The sequence below is a fragment of the Myxine glutinosa genome, chromosome 14, assembly GCF_964187855.1.
Source record: "Myxine glutinosa chromosome 14, kmMyxGlut1.1, whole genome shotgun sequence".
Lineage (NCBI taxonomy): Eukaryota > Metazoa > Chordata > Myxini > Myxiniformes > Myxinidae > Myxine > Myxine glutinosa.
This window is the reverse complement of record NC_136274.1, coordinates 59574455-59596216: the sequence shown is the minus strand read 5'-3', so window position 1 is coordinate 59596216 and position 21762 is coordinate 59574455. Positions and strand designations below refer to the sequence as shown.

The 21762-nt window shown below is 47.7% G+C and overlaps 1 protein-coding gene across 1 annotated transcript in view; it reads left to right on the top strand.

Annotated features, from left to right (window-relative positions):
- Nucleotides 1–21762, top strand: part of LOC137439818 (interleukin-10 receptor subunit beta-like) — a 47811-nt gene that overhangs the window by 2193 nt on the left and 23856 nt on the right. The window contains exon 2 of the mRNA XM_068135940.2: nt 12553–12694. Within this exon, the coding sequence (XP_067992041.2) occupies nt 12553–12694 (142 nt within the window). The remainder of the gene's footprint in view (nt 1–12552; nt 12695–21762) is intronic.

Sequence of the window (21762 nt, the reverse complement as noted above, 5' to 3'; positions counted from 1 at the left end):
TGGAGAAGGTGTTGGATGTGCAAACCCGAGTGACGTTACAGAAGCTCATCAATCATAGGACACCAATATGATGTTTAGACAATGGGCTATTGAATGTGTGCATTACAAAAATAGAAACTCTGCATGTGAAACAATGAATTCGGGATTACAATGTGGAGATTCGTAATTGTATTTTTTATGGTCGCCCGGTTGTTCTGGTTCGAAACCAGCGAGTCACCACAATGCGACCATAATGGTCGACCGCTTCAGTGTTGTCCTGGCCGGAGTACGTATACGTCGAATGTCGCGATACCGTACGGATTGGAACTCTGAATCACCTCAGCGTTACACTGATAAGGCATCACACGTCTTATGCAAATTAGGCCGAGCGAGCTTGACATGTAATACAGTCCGTGTCCGGGTGTGCGGCATTGAGAACTGCAGCCAATTGTCCCTAACGGGTCTTTCTTTTAATTGCCAAAGACAGCCACGACAGCCACAATTCGTCCTGAGACCAAGTACAGACTTGGCATTTAATATGGAATATTTTTTTTGTGGGGGTGAACTTACTTTTCAAGATGACTTAGAACCAAAAGTTCATTGGAATTATGTTGAAATTATTCTAGATTTTGTTAATGTGACCTTTAAAAGAAACAAAAACCACATTTGACATTTAAAAATAAATAAATTGATCCTTGAAAGTGATGTAAGCTGATATCGAACTCAATTCATGGACAGTACTGTGTTAAACTTCTGTACGTTTTCCAGAAGTATGTCTTTATTTTGCACATCAGCCAAAATTTTTTTTAACAAAAACAAAAGTTAAATTACGACTGGGATGACGGACAGTAAAATTAGAGTTCAGTACTTCGTGTAACCCCCACGAGCATTCAGGAGAGCACGTACACGTTGAGGCATGCTGTTCACGAGATTTGCCAAGGTTTGTACAGGAATCGCTTGCCATGCAGTGACAATAGCCTGCTGCAATTCACGCACAGAGGTCGGCTGCTGGTCCAAGTGGTCGATTTGACGCGTTAATTCTGCCCACAAGTTCTCTATCGGATTCATATCCGGGGACATGGCAGGCCACTCCATATGCTCTACACCACGGTCAGCAAGAAAGTGTTGGATCATGCAAGCCCGATGAGGCCGTGCATTGTCATCTTGGAAGACAATGTTTCCTCGAAAGGCTGCACGAGCAAATGGAAGCAATGTTTCTTCCAGAATGGCCCTGTACTTGAACTGGTTCAGGTTTCCATTCAGAACAACCAGGTCAGTTTTGCCCCCTGCATGAAAAGCAGCCCAAACGGTCACCCCACCACCTCCAGCTTGGACTCCTGGCACTATACAATCTTTGTTGTAGGCTTCATGCACTTGTCTGTGCACTCGGACGTGGCCATCTTGACGATAGACCAGAAATCTAGACTCGTCACTGAAGATCACATGATTCCAGTGTCCGGGCTGCCATTGACGGTGCTCTCTGACCCACTGCAATCGGCGCTGGCGGTGTTGTCTGGTCAGACGTGGCTTTCTCAGGGGACGCCTGGCACGATAGCCTGCTTGAACCAGTCGTTGGTTGACTAGCCTTCTGGATACAGGCACATTTGTCAGTTGCTGCCACTCAGCCCTAAGCCGATTAGCCGACTTGGTACGGCCATTGCGGACTAACCGGTGCAGCTGGCGATCATCCCTCCTTGTGGTTCTGCGGGGACGTCCTGGCCTCGGTATTGGAGTAGGGACACCCCTCTGACCATTTCGTTTCAGGATCTTTGACACCTCACCTTGAGTGATGCCATACTGCCGAGCAATAGCACGCTGGTTCATGCCGTAATTTCGTAAAGCCACCACTCCATGACAAACAGCATTGTCGAGTTGACGGACCATCTCCAGAGGAAACGGCAATAACTTTTGGAGATGTGCAGCAGTTGCTTTACACTAATACAAATCGCAACAACCCTTGTATACCTGACTGTGAAGCCAATCATCAATGCACCTGTCCGTACATTTTGACACGCCACCTCTAATATTATCCTGTTGTTGACTTCTTCCTGCGACAGACAATCAGTGACGTGGTTCTTTTAACAAATAAATCACCAAAGTGTAAAATAAACTCACCAGATTGATATACTGAGTTAAGAAAGTAAACCCGTCAAGAAAAAAAAGATATTCTATATTAAATGCCAAGTCTGTATATATATATATATATATGTATATATATATATCTATCTATAATTCCAGTAATCTCTGTACGTCTGTACGTTTGTACGTTTGTTTGTTTGTCTGTGACCGCTGTTTCTCGACAACCACGGGTCCGATATACTTTTAACTTGCCAGGTATATTGCTGGGGACCCGAGGATGTGCCTTTTCAAGGTTTCATATTAATCGGACAATTACTTACCGAGCTATGTCCAAAAAACGATTCAACCAATCAGAGAGCAGCGAACGATCGCGTGTGCCGAACGTGGAGGACACACTCTGCCTCGGATGGCACATTTGAGAGCGTATTCATTTATTTCACGTTTGCAAACTATGTTGGCGTTAAACTATGTTTTAAAACTAATAAAACCGAATTTGCGATTCATTCGCTTTCCTGCGCGTTTGTGCACGCGATGGCGATTTCTTTACCAAACTCCGGAAGCCGTTCGCTTTGGACCAAACCATTGCATGTAAATAGAGGGGGGGGGATTGTCACCGTACTCGCAAGCCGTTCGCTTTGGACCAAACCATTTCATGTAAATAGAGGGGGGGGATATAATTTTAGATATAGATATAGTACGGGCAATGCCCTAGTATATATAATATGTATATATATATGGGTTCCGTTGTCTTGGGTTCCGTTGAACTTGGGGCCGACTCAGAAGAAGACCTTTGTTGGTCGAAAGCTTGTCAAAAATTAAAGCTCGAAGTCCTGAAGCTACGTCCGCGTCTGATTTAATCTCCCGATTATTTATTCAATGCAAATGAGACGCCCTGCTCGTACTGTGGAGTTTCCACTATTTCTCAGATATATATATATATATACAGACTTGGCATTTAATATGGAATATTTTTTTTGTGGGCGTAAACTTACTTTTCAAGATGACTTAGAACCAAAAGTTCATTGGAATTATGTTGAAATTATTCTAGATTTTGTTAATGTGACCTTTAAACGAAACAAAAATGACATTTGACATTTCGAAGCAAATAAATTGATCCTTGAAAGTGATGTAAACTGATATCGAACTCAATTCACGGACAGTACTGTGTTAAACTTCTGTACGTTTTCCAGAAGTATCTCTTTATTTTGCACATTAGCCAAAAAATTTTTCAACAAAAACAAAAGCTAAATTATGACTGGGATTACGGACAGTAAAATTACAGTTCAGTACTTCGTGTAACCCCCACGAGCATTGAGGAGAGCACGTACACGTCGAGGCATGCTGTTCACGAGATTTGCCAAGGTTTGGACAGGAATCGCTTGCCATGCAGTGACAATAGTCTGCTGCAATTCACGCACAGAGGTAGGCTGCTGGTCCAAGTTGTCGATTTGACGCGTTAATTCTGCCCACAAGTTCTCTATCGGATTCATATCCGGGGACATGGCAGGCCACTCCATATGCTCTACACCACGGTCAGCAAGAAAGTGTTGGATCATGCGAGCACGATGAGGCCGTGCATTGTCATCTTGGAAGACAAAGTTTCCTCGAAAGGCTGCACGAGCAAATGGAAGCAATGTTTCTTCCAGAATGACCCTGTACTTGAACTGGTTCAGGTTTCCATTAAGAACAAGCAGGTCAGTTTTGCCCCCTGCATGAAAAGCAGCCCAAACGGTCACCCCACCACCTCCAGCTTGGACTCTTGACACTATACAATCTTCGTTGTGGGCTTAATGCACTTGTTTGCGCACTCGGACCCGGCCATCTTGACGATAGACCAGAAATATAGACTCGTCACTGAAGGTCACGTGATTCCAGTGTCCTGGCTGCCATTGACGGTGCTCTCTGGCCCACTGCAATCGGCGCTGGCTGTGTTGTCTGGTCAGGCATGGCTTTCTCAGGGGACGCCTGGCACGATAGCCTGCTTGAACCAGTCGTTGGTTGACTAGCCTTCTGGATACAGGCACATTTGTCAGTTGCTGCCACTCAGCCCTAAGCCTATTAGCTGACTTGGTACGGCCATTGCAGACTAACCGGTGCAGCTGGCGATCATCTCTCCTTGTGGATCTGCGGGGACGTCCTGACCTCGGTATTGGAGTAGGGACACCCCTCTGAGCATTTCGTTTCAGGATCTTTGACACCTGACCTTGAGTGATGCCATACTGCCGAGCAATAACACGCTGTTTCATGCCAGAATTTCGTAAAGCCACCACTCCATGACAAACAGCATTGTCAAGTTGACGGACCATCTCCAGAGGAAGCAGCAGTAACTTTTGTAGACGTGCAGCAGTTGTTTTCCACGAATACAGAACGCAACAACCCTTATATACCCGATTGTGAAGCCAATCGTCAAATGTACCTGTCCTTACATTTTGTCACGCCACCTGTGATATAATCCTGTTATTGACTTCTTGCTACGAAAGACAATCAGTGACATGGTTCTTTCAACAAAGACATCATTGAAGGGCAAAATAAACTCACCAGATTGAAATACTCAGTTCAGAAAGTAAACCCAAGTCAAGAAAAAAAATATATTCCATATTAAATGCCAAGTCTGTATATATATATATATATATATATATATATATATGTATATATATATATATATATATATATATATATATATATATATATATATATATATATATATATATATATATGTATATATATATGTATATATATATATATGTATATATATATATATGTATATATATATGTATATATATATATATATGTATATATATATATATGTATATATATATATATATATATGTATATATATATATATGTATATATATATATATATATATATATGTATATGTATATATATATGTATATATATATATATATGTATATATATATATATATGTATATATATATGTATATATATATATATATGTATATATGTATATATATATATATATATATATATATATATGTATATATATATATACATACACATATACATATACATATATATATGTATATATATATATATACATACACATATACATATACATATATATATATATATATATATATATATATATACATATACATATACATATATATATATATATATATATATATATATATATATATTGTTACAGACGCGGTTTTAGATGTTATATTGACCGAGCGGTGGTGTATTACCGCGTCCGAACAGTTACTCCCCGATTAGAACCCGATCCCGCCCAAACGTTGGCCGGATCGCACCGCAGCTAGTCAATAGGGAAAAGACAAAGGCGACACGGATGTGAAGAAGAAGAAGAAGACAAAAAGGTTGGAAATACCACTAAATTTATTCCTACTATTTACATGCTCAAAGTAACCAAGGAGAAGGAAAGATAATAAAATAATATACAGAAGGATCAGAGACACAGTGCAATTATTAACTTATACCAGCTTAATTAACCCCCAGGACAGAACAAACAGAACAAACTCACGTACACAAGAAGGATGGAATGGAATGAATGTTGGAAGGAGGAATGGGAAGGTTCAGCTGGGGCAGATGGTTCGGGCTTGATCCCGCACGGGACGTCGGCTGGACCTCGACGGCCACCGATGCCACCGCTATCTGGTCCCCGCGGGGTAACGGGTTGAAGCTGCCTGGTGGAGTCAACGCTGCTTGTGGAGCCAAAGCTGCTTCTCTGGCTCAGCTCAGGGCGCGTCTGCCGTCTCTGGCGCAACTGCTGGTAGTGGCCCTTGAACCTTCTCTCTCTTGGCCCTGGTGTCTCCTCACCACCGACACCTCAACGCAACCAACGCAACCACTGACCACTCAACGCCACCACTTCTCACCACCGACTTCTTACCGCAACCAACGCAACCACTGACTGACCCTCCACTCACGACCAACTCTTGGTGACCAACTCTCTCTGGCAACCGACCCACTTGCTTCCTGCGTGCGCGCCTTTATAACGCCTCCGGCGATTAAGCCGCCGGCCTTTTGGACACGCCCATCGGGGTGCTCACCTCGGCCCTGGTTGGTCGCGCGACCCTCGGGCTCCGCCCTTGATGACGACGGGCGGGCACGCCCCTCTTCCCCTCTATGACGAGGTGGAGACACGCCTTTCTTCCCCGACTCGAGCACATGGTCAATGGTGGTTTTGGAGGGGATGTAATATGGGCAATCGAGGCTCGGCAATGACGAGAGGGGATGTAATATGGGCAATCGAGGCTCGGCAATGACGAAAGGGGATGTGAAGGAAATGGGGATTTTGGGGATGGGAATGAAAGGGGATCTATTCTCTTTCACTGGTGCAATGGAGTACTTCAATTAATGGGAGACACAGCCTTACCCTAAAACACAGAATAAGAGATAACTATCAACAGGGGTATTCTGTTACTTGGCTGATGTGTATGCTTGTGGACTAATTATGGGATGCCCTTTCACCTTTACACAGCTCCGGAGGTAGGGGGGCGCAGAATAAACAATAATAATAATAATACAGCACACAATCAAAAAAACACAGTTCTCATCTCCGCAACAATATATATATATATATATATATATATATATATATATATATATATATATATATATATATATATATATATATATATATATGCTAGTGCCATCTATCTGTCCCACCTTGCAACACATAAATGCTCCTCGGAGAGAAAAAAAAAATTCAACAATAGTTGCTTCAAATTAATCCAACCTATGGAAAAATTGAATTTTTCTCAATTGGACCAAAAATTAAATCAGGGTGTTGTGTAAGGCAACTGACTGCTGCTTCCATCACTCCCGAAGCCAGACCCTGACATTCGCAAGGGATGCATTCCTGGAAAATGCCGCAAATATCGATACCGCAAATGTCGAGACATTGTTTCAATAAGGAAAAGGGTGATATGTTCCATGGCAGTTCGTGATTCACAGTGGAAATTTTTTAAATTCTTCAAAAAGGAATGCACATGATTACAGTTGGATTTCAAATTCTTACAGGTAAAAGAGCAACAACAACAGCAGGACTCTTTCCAAGTTTTAGTGAAGATACGGTAATACAGTACGACGTCCCTGAACAATGCTGCGAATGTCGGAACTGCAATCCTCAGAACCACGATTGTCGGAACCGCGAATGTCGACACTGCGAATGAATGTCGACACTGCGAATGAATGTCGACTGCGAATGAATGTCGACACTGCGAATGAATGTCGACACTGCGAATGTCGGGGCATTGTATCAATGAGAACTAGAACGGCACTTTCGACATCACGATGTCGAGTGATTATGCCTCCACCAACATTATTACATCATTATAATACTTGCACCAAGTTTGCTTTAAATACATTCAGCTCTTCTCAAGTTATCACATTTTTCTGTGCCATAACCTCTGACCTTTGACCTTGGGACCCCAAAATCTAATCAGTTAATATTTACAACATTATACATACCCGTACCAAGTTTGAATTAGATAACTTCAGCTATTCTCAAGTTATAGACCTATTACAGACTTTGACCTTTGACCCATTGGACCCAAATTATAATCAGTTAACCTTTACATCATTATACATACCTGTACAGAGTTTGAATTTGATCACTTCAGTCGTTCTCAAGTTATAGACCTATAACAGACTTTGAACTTTGCTCCCAAAATATAATCACTTAATCTTTACATCATTATACATACCTGTACCAAGTTTGAATTTGATCACTTCAGCCGTTCCCAAGTTATAGACCTATAACGGGCTTTGACCTTTGACCTATTGGCCCCAAATTATAATCAGTTAATCTTCACAGCATTATACATACCTGTACCAAGTTTGAATTAGAACCCTTTAGCTATTCTCAAGTTATAGACCTATTACAGACTTTGACCTTTGACCCATTGGACCCAAATTATAATCAGTTAATCTTCACAGCATTATACATACCTGTACCAAGTTTGAATTAGATCACTTCAGCCGTTCTCAAGTTATAGACCTATTACAGAATTTAACCTTTAACCTTTGACCTCTTGACCCCAAAATCTAATCAGTTCATCTTTACATCATTATACATAAGTGTACCAAATTTGGTGAGAATCCCATCACTGGTTCACAAGTTATCACGGTAACAGGATTTTTACCTAACATGACCTCTGACCTTTGCCCTTTGACCTCGTGACCCCAAAATCGAATCAGTTCATCTTTACCTCATTAAACATACCTGCACCAAGTTTGACTAAGATCCCTTCAGCCGTTCTCAAGTTTTTGCGGTAACGAAAACCTATCACGGACGGACGGACAACCTGAAAACATAATGCCTCCAGCGACGTAAATGCCAGGGGCATAGAAAATGCCCCTTTATGTATGGGATGTGCCATGTGGTAAAGTATAGGTGGGATGATTCATCAATGTGTGTGCCGTCCCTTGAACGTTAAGCCGGGGTGACCTTCCGCTGGCATTCATTGATGAAGGTAAAGATCCCACGCCCAACGGTATCCTTTGCGAATAGTACGCAAGCTATCGCCGGCACTATGGACAAATCCCTGGCGAACCTGAGCTGATCGACAGGCCTGGCCAGTCGGTTACTGAAAGACTTGGGCCAAGCTTCCCCTGGCAACCAACCTCTCAAGAACGTGTGGATGGTGTTTCATGTGCAGCCGGTGGCTGTAAGTTGCATCATTTTCTGGAAGTGTTCCCTCCATCAATTTTGGAATTTGAGCTGAAGAAACAGTTTCTTATTGGTGGGATCAAAGTTGGTTTACAGTCACGTGAAAAAGTAAGTACAGTACACCCCATGTAAAGTTTTGACTTTTTCAACATATTTCCACGTACAGCTATTTGATCTTCATTTCAACAATATTGATAGATAAAGGTGATATAATATAACAAATATCATGAAACAGTTACATTTTGTAGTCCATTGTATAATTTAAATAAACATAAATGCAAATTTTGCATGTGTAAAAAGTATGTACACCATTGGCTCCAATAGGTGGCATTGCCCCCTTTGGCAGAAACAATCTCAAGTAGGCGTTTCTTATAACTGTCTACCAGTCTCTGACATCGACTGGGAGAAATTTTTGCCCACTCCTCCATGCAGAATTCTTTCAGCTGTGCGATGTTTGAGGGGTTTCTTGCAAGCACAGCTCGTTTCAAATCCCCTCACAACATCTCGATGGGATTCAGATCCAGGCTTTGACTTGGCCATTCCAGAACCCTCCATTTCTTTATTTTCAGCCATTCCTTGGTGGATTTACTGGTATGTTTAGGGTCATTGTCATGTTGCAAGGTCCACCTTCAGTTGAGCTTCAACTTTCCGACAGATGTCCTCACATTATCCTCAAGCACCCTCCGGTACAATGAAGAATTCATAGTGGATTCTATGATGGTGAGCTGCCCAGGCCCTGATGCAGCAAAGCTGCCCCAAACCATAATATTTCCACCACCATGCTTTACAGTTGGTATCAGGTTCTTGTGGTCAAATGCTGTCTTTGGTTTTCGCCAAACATGTCTTCTGGTACTGTGACCAAATAGCTCTACCTTTGACTCATCTGTCCAGAGCACATTGTTCGAGAAGTGCTGGTCTTTGCCTAGGTGTTCATTGGCAAACTTTAGTCTTGCCCTGATGTTCTTTCTGGACAGCAAAGGTTTCCTCCTGGCACACCTCCCATGTAGATCAAATTTGTGCAGCCTCTTTCTAATGGTAGACCCGTGCACTTTGACATCAACAGTGGCAAGAGCTACCTGTAGGTCCTGTGTTGACATTCTGGGGTTCTTAGAGACTTCTTTCAGCATCATGTGGTCTGCTCTCGGGCTGAACTTGCTGGGGCAGCCTGGCCTGAACAAGTTGGCAGTTGTTTGGAATCTTCTCCACTTGCAGATGATCTTCCGGACAGTCGAATGATTGATTTCAAATTGTTTGGAGATCTTTTTGTATCCCTTCCCAGACTCGTAGGCATCTATAACCTTCTTTCTGAAGGCCTCAGAGAGCTCTTTTGATCTAGGCATGGTGACGCCGCACACTTCAACAACAGAGAGCAAACCAAACTAAATGTCTGAGGTTTAAATAAGACAGGTTCCTCCAAGATCATGTCTAACGATTTTTTTTTTTTTTTTTTTTGCATACAGAATCGAGGCTCGTGAAAGATCTAACATTTATTTCACAAACAAATCAAACAGACAAACAAAATATATAAAAAGAGGGAGCGGAAGACAAGATGGCGAGGGAAGGGGAAGCACACAAACACAACATTTGAGAGCAGGAAGACGTGTGGGAGGGAGAGGGCTTGGGGGGAGGAGGCGTGGGAAGGGAGGTGGGGGGAGTGGGAGAAGTATAAAACACAAGGACACCAAGGACTTCCAGGACAGAAGTTGGTATTTCAAAAAAGTGGATTTGGGGTGAAATTAGCGGGGGTAGAAAAGATCAAGGTTTTCTAACGATGTTCTAATCGATCTAACGATTCTCTAACGAAGATCTCTAAAGATCTAACGGCTCTCTAACGATGTTCTAATCATTTGCACTTGAGCTGGTGCATCTGATTCTAATTTTAGGTATTTGAAGTAGTGATAAATGTAGGGGTGTACTTACTTTTTCCACATGCAAAATTTGCATTTATGTTTATTTAAATTATACAATGGACTACAAAATGTAAATGTTTCATTATATTTGTTATATTAGATCACCTTTATCTATCAATATTGTTGAAATGAAGATCAAATAGCTGTATGTTGAAATATGATGAAAAATTCAAAACTTTACATGGGGTGTACTTACTTTTTCACGTGACTGTATTTGACAAACGTGGCATATTCAGATCAGTTGATCGAGTTCATGTTTTCTCACTGCATTGTAAGGATGTTTTCTGTTGCTATGTGACGTATTTATGTTTTATGGTGACTGCATGGGGTTACTTTGTGACTGTTGCAGACCAGAAGAGCCCCGAGTAATTAAACTACAATTTTATCAACCCCATCCTCAACTTGTAAAGGACCGGAACAACAGCTCGAAAGACTACTTTTGTGAGGGAGGCCAGGCATGATCTTGTAGATGGGACAGCTGGCATAAAGTATGTTATATGGGTATGCTCCACGATAAATTGCCCCCGCTGAAATGCCATTTATGGTCAGTTTTGGACTCATCAGATTACATCGATCAGGAGTCGAGCCTTGGATTGTAAAGGTCAAAAGTTAATTGGGTCAAATGGATCATCGCAGAGTCTGAAAAGAAGCCAGGATTAATGACTGTGGCTCCCCTCTGCTGTAAATGCCGTGTGACTCCCCTTGGTTAATACCAGGAGAGTCACGGATAGCCAAAGCCAGCTTTAACACCAAAGGCGTTCAGTTAAATTGCGGACTTTATCTATGCGGGGGAAGAAAGGGGAGGAAGCTGAAGCGCTTACCTGATCGATCCTGCCGGGCAGTCCTCAAACCTGCAGAAAATAAACTCACATGAAAACCCGGATATAAAATGTACAGAAAATAATGAACAAGAACCAGAGGAGAGCAAGAACAGGGCAATATCGGAGGGTCAGAGAGGCTCAGAAAGCAAGAGGGCAAGAAGCGTCCAGGGTAAGAGAGAGAGGGCAAGAGAGAGAAAATGTCGGTCCTCGAGTTATTTTAACGTTGCGTCGTGACGTCATCAGCGCTTCTCGCCAAATCAGCGCGGCGCCCCTTGCTCGCGTCTGACGTCATCGGTGGTCTTTGCCAATCGGCGCTTTGCTTCCTCCTCTGCCTTCTTTCCACCAATCAGCGGGTAGCTTCTTGCTCCGCGCTGGCCAATCATGAGTCCCTTCTTACCCCGGCCTTCCCGTTGATCAACTTCCACCCAATAGCGAGTCGCTTCTTGCTCCGCCCTGGCCAATCACGGCTCCTTCATACCCCGGCCTGCCCGTTGGTCAACTCCCGCCTAATAGCGAGTCGCTTCTTTCTCCACCCTGGCCAATCACGGCTCATCGGGGTGTGTCTATGGCCTGCCTGTCTTCCGTGGCGATGTCGCTGTTGCATCCCAAATGGCAGTGTTCAGAACTGGCTTCCGGTTGGTTTTATGGTTCTTATTTAGTGCAATTAATGGGCATTTCTCACTAGTGTCTACGGTGCAGTGCCAAAAGAGCCAAAGAATAAATAACATAAGGTAAGACTTACAAGGGATAATTTATCCTTATCCCGTATGTTAACATGCCCTGCCCCCTCGTGACAGGGACGAAGATACACCTTACTCCGACATTTGGCTAAACAGAACTTATTACATGGTGATGGTTCTTACCCGACATCCAGAGCATGATACCTACACATATGTACCTGACTCTACATATCACTACCCCACAAACATAACACTACATACAAACACACATACAAACACACATACAACCACAAATGCACACATACAAACACACACACACACACACACACACGTTTTTTTCCCATGTGAAAGGAACACTTTTGAAGGAGAGCCAGGTAATGAAGTTGGTGTTCAGCGTCATAAATGACACTTCTGTACCTGTTTGCAGGTGATGTGCCACCAGGTAACAAGCTCGTGGTTCCTTCCCTACCCTGGAATGTCATGGTGCATTCCGTGGACCTCAACTGTCAAATGAAATGGAACTATGATCCAGAAACTCTCTCCAAGACCTCATTTACAGTCCAATATCGGTAATGAAATATATACGTATATATAACTCGGTCGTTTCTGCTGCACACACAAGGATTGTGTTGAGTGAGTGCTGTGCCGAGCAGTGTTGTTTTTCGTTCTGGAGGCAAGACCTCTGATTGGTTGGTTCGTCATGAATTCTATGTCTCTTGACGCACTGATCTCTATCAGAGAGTACGCTTGTACTCTCCATGTAGGGATGGAGCGGAAAAAAATGTCGGTCCCATCTGCTACATACAAAACTAAAGTTGGATTATCTTCTTTAAAAACTCGCTTAGGCTACACATGAGAGCCTACCTGGTCTGTTCAGCTGATTGTCGAGGTAGGGATCACTTTTCAGTTCTCCAGACCAAGGCAAAGGCAAAATAAAGCGAAAAAACGAGATCAGTCAAACCCCGGGAATTCATCCTCTGTTCATAATAATAATAATCTTCTTCAGATGGATATTTCCGAGCTGCCTCTAGCAATGGCAATGATTGTGCTACCATTCGACAGAGTTTTACTTCCTGCAACATCCTTTGGTATTATAATTCTCGTAGCTTGAAAGGATTCCTCGAGAAGTACACAAAACGACATTCCTATGCAAAAGATTAGGACTGGGGTAGGCGTGGCTATGACTGTCAATCAGCTTGATGGGGGCGGAGCCGCTAGACACATTTGCCTCAGTGTCAGCGTTATGCGTGATAATGTTACGTGGCATCAAATAATATCAGCAGAAATATCATGTCTCGGGAAATACCTTGTTTTTCAGTGTTACATTTATGAAAATAAAATAATAGCGAGGTACCAGTGCTATACACCGCACACGGGACACGTGGTCACGATCCCTCCAGTCGCGGGTCAAGGTAAAAGCAAGCCACATGATCAATAAACGAAGTCGAGTCACGGTTTCTCGGCGCCAGATTCGATACGTCGGCGCATCACTGATGCTGTCGTGTAAAACAGCCTGAACAAGGGATCCACGCAAATTGAATTACTATAAATGGATGAGGTGTGTGTATGTGTGTGTGTGTCTGTGCGAATAAGAGAGAGACAACTGTGAGGAACAGAAATGAAAAAACGAGATGTGTGTGCGTGTGTCAAACTTTTTCACGTCTATTAATTAATTACGTACTATTCAAATGTGCCTTGTAACCCTTTAGACTGCTGATACACCTTAGACCTTGGAAGACCCTTCAACACTTGACCCAAAAGACCCCTGAGGACCCAAAAGACCCAAATCACTCAAAAGTCCCTGAGGACCCAAATCACCCAAAAGTCCCCAAGAATGCAAAAGGCCTTGATGACCCAAAAGACCCACATGACCCAAAGGTCCCCAAGGACCCAAAAGAGCCTTGAGGACCCAAAACACCCAAATGACCCAAAAGTCCTGGATGACCCAAAAGACCCAGATCACCCAAAAGTCCATGAGGACCCAAAAGTCTCCAAGGACCAAAAAAGTCCCTGATGACCCAAAAGTCCCCGAGGGTCCAAATGACCAAAAAGTCTCGATGAACCAAAAGTCCCCGAGTACACAAAAAACCCAGATGACCCAAAAGTCCCCAAGGACCAAAAAGACCCAGATGACCCTGATGACTCAAAAGTCCCCAAACACCCAAAAGTCCCCAAAGACCCAAAAGTCCCCGAAGATCCCAAAGTCCCCAATTAAAATTTGGTCCAATGGACCAACGGGCCCCCAGTTTAATAAATATTTGAACTGACATTTAGTGTTCCTTTCATCTTTGTTTTGGCATACTGCATCGACTGGAGTGGTCAATGGTCAATTAATTGATATTTAAATATAAAGATCATAGTTTCCTTATGTCTATGCCCTATTAGTGTTACCTATGGCTACTGGGGTGAGGGATTTGTGAGAGGGAGGTGGAAGCAGAGGGTGGAGGGGGAAAAATTGTTATAAAAAAAAAAGAAAAAAAGTTATTTTTAAAAAATGCCAGACACCCTCAGTACGCCATTGGTGAGCACGTCTATAAAGTTTGTGCTACAACATTGTAAATCAGTAGGAGAACATCATCTACTCAAATATTACAATAATTATTCAGACGGTGTGTATTTCTGAGCTGGGCCTCTCTCAATGGCAATGACTAGAGTTTCACTTGGTGCAGAATCCTTTGTTGTAATTTTGTTTCTCCAGTTCATTTATACAGTTAAATATTTACAGATGCTCTTGAGACCAAAGATCGTAGAGCGGAGCAAGATAGCCCACTCGTGCGAAACAGTGAAGTATCCAATGGACGTGCTCGGCGGCCATTTTAGCAGGCAGGCAGAGTGAGCTTGCGCTCGCCATCCATCATCTCGCAGTTTATCTTATCCATCGCCATCTTATCATATCATATCTTATCCATCATCTCGCCATCCATCGCAGTTTTATCCATCTCCCAGTGAGTTATGACCATCATCATTTTGTATAGTACAGCCCATAAATCCATAAACATGGATTTCACTCCACCAGCATCCCTTTAACCCTTTGAGGTACATATACATGTACTAATATATCCAGTGTAAATGCTTGGAAGGAGTGATTCATGTCTCATAATGCTTGCTAGGACAACTTCTTTCATACTCTGTGATCTGTATGATTTGAACGACAGCCGACGTTTATCTATATTTGATCTACATGCAAATATATGGATATTAAAGTTCTTGTTTAATGAAGATCATTAATCTGATTTAATAATGGTTTTGTGGCGGACACAAAAGCCCACTGGCGTGGCGACATCATTCCGCGCACCAAGTGGGCGGTGGCCACGCCCGAGGGGTAGGCGTGGCCTCATGAGATACACCGGGCGCGCAGCCCGGAGCGCGCCAGTGTTACAGTGAGCTCCTGAAATAAAGACGCTTATAAGTTACCGCTTGTCCGCTTCCTCCTTGCTCGCAAGCAGCGCGCATAACGCCGCGCTTTACTGGTGACCCCCTCGACGTTGGATCTGCCGGAGCGATCCTTCCACACGCGACGCCATTGCCATGACCAACTTCATCAAACTTCCCGAATTTTGGGAGGCTCAGGCCGAAGTCTGGTTCGTCCAGGCCGAAGCCCAATTTCAGCTTCGGCGCCTCACCGGCGATGACACGCGCTATTGCCACGTCGTCGCCTCCCTCGGGCCCAGCACGGCCGCTCGAGTTGTGTCCGTCCTTCGCCACCCACCGGATGGCCACAAGTACGAGGCACTCAAGCGGCTACTCCTAGCCACGTTCGGCCTCACGGACGACGCACGGGCCGACCGCCTCCTGGATCTCCCCGAGCTCGGTGACACGCGCCCGTCGGTCCGAATGGACCATATGCTGTCACTGTTGGGCGACGAAGCCCCCGGTTCTCTATTCCGGGCGCTTTTCCGTCGCCAAATTCCAGCGCAGGTTCGCCTCGCGTTGGCCGGGACCGGGCTAACGGAACCCCGAGCATTGGCAGCCGAGGCGGACAAGTACTTCGCCGCTTCGGACACGCGGGCGAGAGTCGGCGTGGCTGTCACGGCCCTCGTGGCTGATGCTGCTAATGCTGCTAATGCTGCTGATCCACAGCATCAGCTTATACAGCATACGCAGCATGCTGATACGCACCTCGTGACCGCCGCCATGCCCCGCCCACCGCCGCGGCGAAAACCGCCACCGCGGGGAAACCCGCCAACTCCACCGGCCTGGCGGAGCCAGCCGCGCTCCTCCAGCTCCACCACCTGGTGCTGGTTCCATGCCAAGTTCGGCCACGAAGCTCGGCAGTGTCATCCGCCATGCTCCTTCAACAGGTCGGGAAACTCCCGGGCCGGCGCTCAATAGTGGCGATGAGTGCCGGCCGTTCGAGCAGCCTGCTGTTCATAACGGACACCTTCTCCAGGCACCGTTACCTGTGCGACACGGGAGCGCAGGTGAGTGTCGTTCCCGCCGGCACGTCAGACAAGCACGCCGCGGGTGGGGGCCCCGCGCTGCTTGCCGCGAATGGGACGCCCATCCGTACGTACGGAAAACGCTGCCTCTCTCTGCGGTTCGGAGGGCAGGTTTTCCGATGGACGTTCGTCACCGCCGATGTGCCCATGGCACTGCTTGGCGCGGACTTCCTGTGCGCTAATGGGCTCCTGGTCGACGTCAAGCGCAGACGTCTTGTCCAGGCCGAGACGTTCAGCTCGCTCGCTTGTGGGTTGCCCGGTTCGGTTCCAGCCACGATGGTCTGTACGCTTCAGGCAGCGGACGCATTCACCCGCCTCCTCGCCGGCTTCCCGGCCCTCACGCGGCCCACCTTCTCGGCGGGGGCCGTCAAGCACGGGGTGGCCCATCACATCCCCACCGTCGGGCCACCGGTCTACGCCCGGGCACGCCGCCTCGAGCCGACGAAGCTGGCGGTGGCAAAAGCGGGGTTCGCTACCCTGGAGCGACTCGGCATCGTTCGGCGCTCAGAGAGCGCTTGGGCGTCGCCGCTGCACATCGTGCCGAAGCCCAGCGGGGGATGGCGACCGTGCATGGACTATCGCCGTCTCAATGACGCCGCGACTCCCGACCGCTACCCCGTCCCCCACATTCAGGACTTTTCCGCCCGTTTGGCGGGCATGTCCTTCTTCTCGAAGGTGGACCTCATATGCGGCTACCATCAGGTCCCCGTCAGGCCGGAGGACGTCCCGAAGACGGCAGTCATCACGCCATTCGGACTCTTCGAGTTCCTGCGCATGCCCTTCGGTCTGAAGAATGCGGCTCAGGCGTTCCAGCGACTGATGGACAGCGACCTGCGCGACTTGGATTTTGTCTACGTCTACCTGGACGATATCCTCGTCGCCAGCGCGTCCCGCGAAGAGCACCTACGCCACCTCCGCACGCTCTTCGAACGCCTGGGCCAGCATGGCCTGATTGTGAACCCCGCAAAGTGCCGGTTTGGCGCCGCCATAATCGATTTTCTGGGGCACCGTGTCACCAGGCACGGAGCCGTCCCCCTGCCGGCCAAGGTGGAGGCGGTGAAGGGGTTTCCGCGCCCCCACACGATCAGAGGGCTGCAGGAGTTCCTGGGGATGGTGAACTTTTACCATCGGTTCCTGCCCCGTATCGCCCAGCTCCTGCGCCCCCTGCACGAAGCTCTCCGAGGTAAGCCGGGCAAAGGCGACATTACCTGGACCGAGCAGATGGACACGGCGTTCACGGGCGCGAAGCTCGCCTTGGCTAACGCCACCATGCTCGCGCACCCGGCGCCCGATGCACCGATCGCCCTCACCACCGATGCCTCGGACTACGCGGTGGGCGCGGTGCACGAGCAATGGGTGCGTGGAGCTTGGCAACCGCTGGCGTTCTTTAGCCGGCAGCTTCGCCCGCCTGAACGCCGTTACAGTACCTTCGACCGCGAGTTGCTCGGGCTTCACTTGGCGGTCAGGCACTTCCGCCATCTGCTCGAGGGCCGTGCGTTCACTGCCTTCGTCGACCACAAGCCGCTGATCTTCGCGATGGGCAAGGTCACCGAGCCGTGGTCGGCCCGGCAGCAGCGTCACCTCTCGGCCGTGTCCGAGTACACGACGGACATCCAGCACGTCGCGGGGAAGGACAACCCGGTGGCGGATTGCCTTTCCCGGGCCGTCGCCCACGCAGTCCACCTCGGCATCGACTATGCCCGGATGGCAGCGGCCCAGGCCGCTGACCCCGACGTCCAGGCCTTGCGGACCGCCGTCACGGGCCTCCGCGTCACCGAGGTGCCGTTCGACGGCGCGGGCGCGGCCCTCTTATGCGACGTCTCCCTCGGGCATCCTCGCCCCATCGTGCCCGCGGGCTGGCAGCGCCAGGTGTTTGACGCCATCCACGGCCTGTCCCACCCGGGCGCGAGGGCCTCCCAAAGGCTGATCGCCGACAAGTTCGTCTGGCATGGCCTCCGGAAGGCCGTCCGCGGCTGGGCCAGGACGTGCCTCGCGTGCCAGCGCGCCAAGGTGCACCGGCACACCCAGGCCCCGTTGGCCCCGTTCACGGTGCCGGAACGCCGGTTTGACCACGTCCACGTGGACCTGGTGGGACCTCTGCCCCCCTCGCGGGGTTTCACCTACGTCCTCACCATGGTGGACCGCACCACCCGGTGGCCGGAGGCCGTGCCCTTGGCGTCGACAATGGCGGCCGATGTCGCGCAGGCTTTCATCGCCACCTGGGTCGCCCGGTTCGGCGCCCCCTCAGACATCTCGTCCGACCGCGGCCCCCAGTTCACCTCGGAGCTCTGGGGGGCGGTCGCGCAGGGGCTCGGGGTCCGGCTGCACCGAACCACGGCCTACCACCCCCAGGCTAACGGCCTGTGTGAGCGATTTCACCGCTCATTGAAGGCCGCGCTCCGGGCCACCCTCCGTGACGGCGGCTAGGTCGACAGGCTCCCCTGGGTCCTGCTGGGCCTCCGGACGGCGCCCAAGGAGGACCTGCGCGGATCTGCGGCGGAGTTGGTCTTCGGGCAACCGCTGCGGGTGCCGGGCGAGTTCCTCCCCGACTCCACGGCACCATGGTCCGCCGCGGCACAGCAGCGCTCCGCTCTGCAAGAGACCGCCCAGAGGTTTCTGCTGTCATTATTTTTTATTTTATTTTTTGTATACAAGATCGAGGCTCGTGAAAGAGCTAACATTAATCACACAAAAAGTCAAACCGACACACAAAACACAAAAAATAAGGGGAGCAGCAGACAAGATGGGGAGAGAGGGGGAAGGACACAAACACAACATTTGAGAGCAGGGACAACGGGAGAAATGTGGGAGAGCGAGGGCTTTGGGGGAGGTGGGAGAGGTATAAAACATATTAACACTGCAAGGACTTCCAGGAAAGAAGTTGGAATTTCCAAAAAGTGTATCTGAGGTGAAATTAGCAGTGGTAGAAAAGATCAAGGTTTTGGATGGGGGAAGATGAGAGATGGTGGTGGACAGCTGTTTTAAAGACCTGGGGGGAGGAGTGGGATTGAAGAGAGTGAGGGAGTTTGTTCCAGAGGCGGGAGAAAAGGGGAATGAAAGAGTGAAGGTGAGCAGAGAGCCTAGATTTGGGCAGTTTAAACATAAGAGGGTTGCTGGCAGATCTTGTGCGACCTGGAGGAATATTTGGGGGACAGAGCACAGAGAGAGCTGGGGGAGCAAGGCCGGAGAGGAGTCGGTAGAAGACAGAAGGACCACCAACCTGCCTGCGGTGAGTAAGTGAAAGGCCCTCGGAGTTAACTTCATCGCAGGAGATTCCAATGATTCTGTATGCTTTGGTTTCAACAGCGTGAAGACGAGCTAGGTGTGAGGCAGGAGCACCAGCCCAGAGGGGAGAGCAGTATTCCATTGAGCTACAGATGAAAGCCTTGTATGTGGTGAGGAGCTCAGGTGTGCCAAGGAAGGACTTCGCATGACGGAGGATGCCCAGTCAGCGACTGGCTTTGGAGGCCGGATTGGAAATGTGGTTTTCCCAAGAAAGATCATGGCAGATAGTGAGACCCAAAAGCTTGAGTGACAGAACTTCTTGGAGAGGATTATTTAGAAAGTGGATGGGAGGGTTGTCCAGTCGGTCTTTTCGGAGAGACATCGTAAGAGTGTGAGATTTGTCAGAATTGAAAGACATGTTCCACTTGTTTGCCCAGTTTGTGATTTTGTCCAGGTCTGCAGAGAGTGAGGAGGCTGCAGACTGCCGATCTGAGGGATGAAGAATGGAGCGGCAGAGAGTGGAGTCATCAGCAAAAAGATAGAGAGGATTTTCAAGAGAGTCGGATAGATCATTGATGAAGACCAGAAAAAGCACAGGGCCCAGAACACTGCCTTGGGGAACTCCAGCCTGAACAGAAAGAGGAGATGAGAGAAACCCATTCAGGGCCACACGTTGACTACGACCAGAGAGGAAGTCCGCAAGCCATGAGTGGAGGTTTCCATGGATACCATAGGAGGAGAGTTTGGTGAGCAGAGCAGGGTGCCAGACCGTATCGAAGGCACGTGATATGTCAGGTGAGACAGCTTTGATTTCCTGTTTGGCATTGAGGACCTCCATCCATTGTTGAGACAGCAGAAGCAACATGTCCAGAGTAGAATGACCTGGTCTGAAACCAAGTTGATGATCAGAGATCAAGCCATTGGAGAAGAGGAAAGATTTCATATCCGAAGCAATGATGGAATCCATGACTTTGCTGATAATTGGAAGCAGGCTGATTGGTCTGTAGTTGCAAGGATCTGTTTTTGCACCTTTTTGTGTAAAGCGGTAATGTTTGCTGATTTCCAAGATGCTGGCAGATGACCTTGAGCAAAAGAGAGGGTGAAAAGAACAGAGAGAGGGTGAGATAGAGCGGCAGAGCAGGATTTTAGGACCCGTGGGCTGATTCCGTCTGGTCCAGTTGCAGAATCAGAGTCGAGGTTTGACAGAAACTTCTCCACCTTGTCAGGAGAGAAGGACAAAGAAGGTCATGATGCATTACATACAAGTACATTGTTGGGATAGGATTTAAAATTGTGCAAGACATTGAAATGTCGATGAACACTGAAATGTTTCAATACATGGACATCTGTGCATCTTATACCGACTTAATTTAGTGCAAATAATTGAAAATAATTGATTCATATCTTTTCGTAAATTGTCATGAGATGCAATGGTCAGCATGGGCACTGTAAGTTTAATTTCCACCTTTAAACGTGTGAAAAATCATTGCAGGCAAGCGTTTAAAAGTACATTTGCCAATGATACTGAAGCGCGGTGCTACGCGCGCTACTTGTTTAGCAAGGAGGAAGCGGACAACGCGGTAAGTTAAAAGAGTCTTTAATGCAAGAGCTCCACTGTAGCACTGGAGCGCTCCGGGCTGCGCGCCCGGTGTATATCCCGAGGCCACGCCTACCCCTCGGGCGTGGCCGCCGCCCACTTGGTGCGCGGAATGATGCCATCACGCCAGTGAGCTTTCGTGTCCGCCACACGTGCCCCCCCAGAATTCCCGCGCACCTGGAGGGCCAGTTTGTGGGGCAAACGGATGACCCGGCCGAAGCGCCCTCTGGCGACTGGCGGTGTCCGGGGTGCAGGGATGCCAGTGGGGATACCTCCGGCTGCACCCGAGATGGGTGCCGGACCGGGGGCCGGCGTGCCGGCGGGGCTGGGCGGTGCCAGGGGTCCATCCGCAGGGGGGCGGCCTCGACGCGGGGGC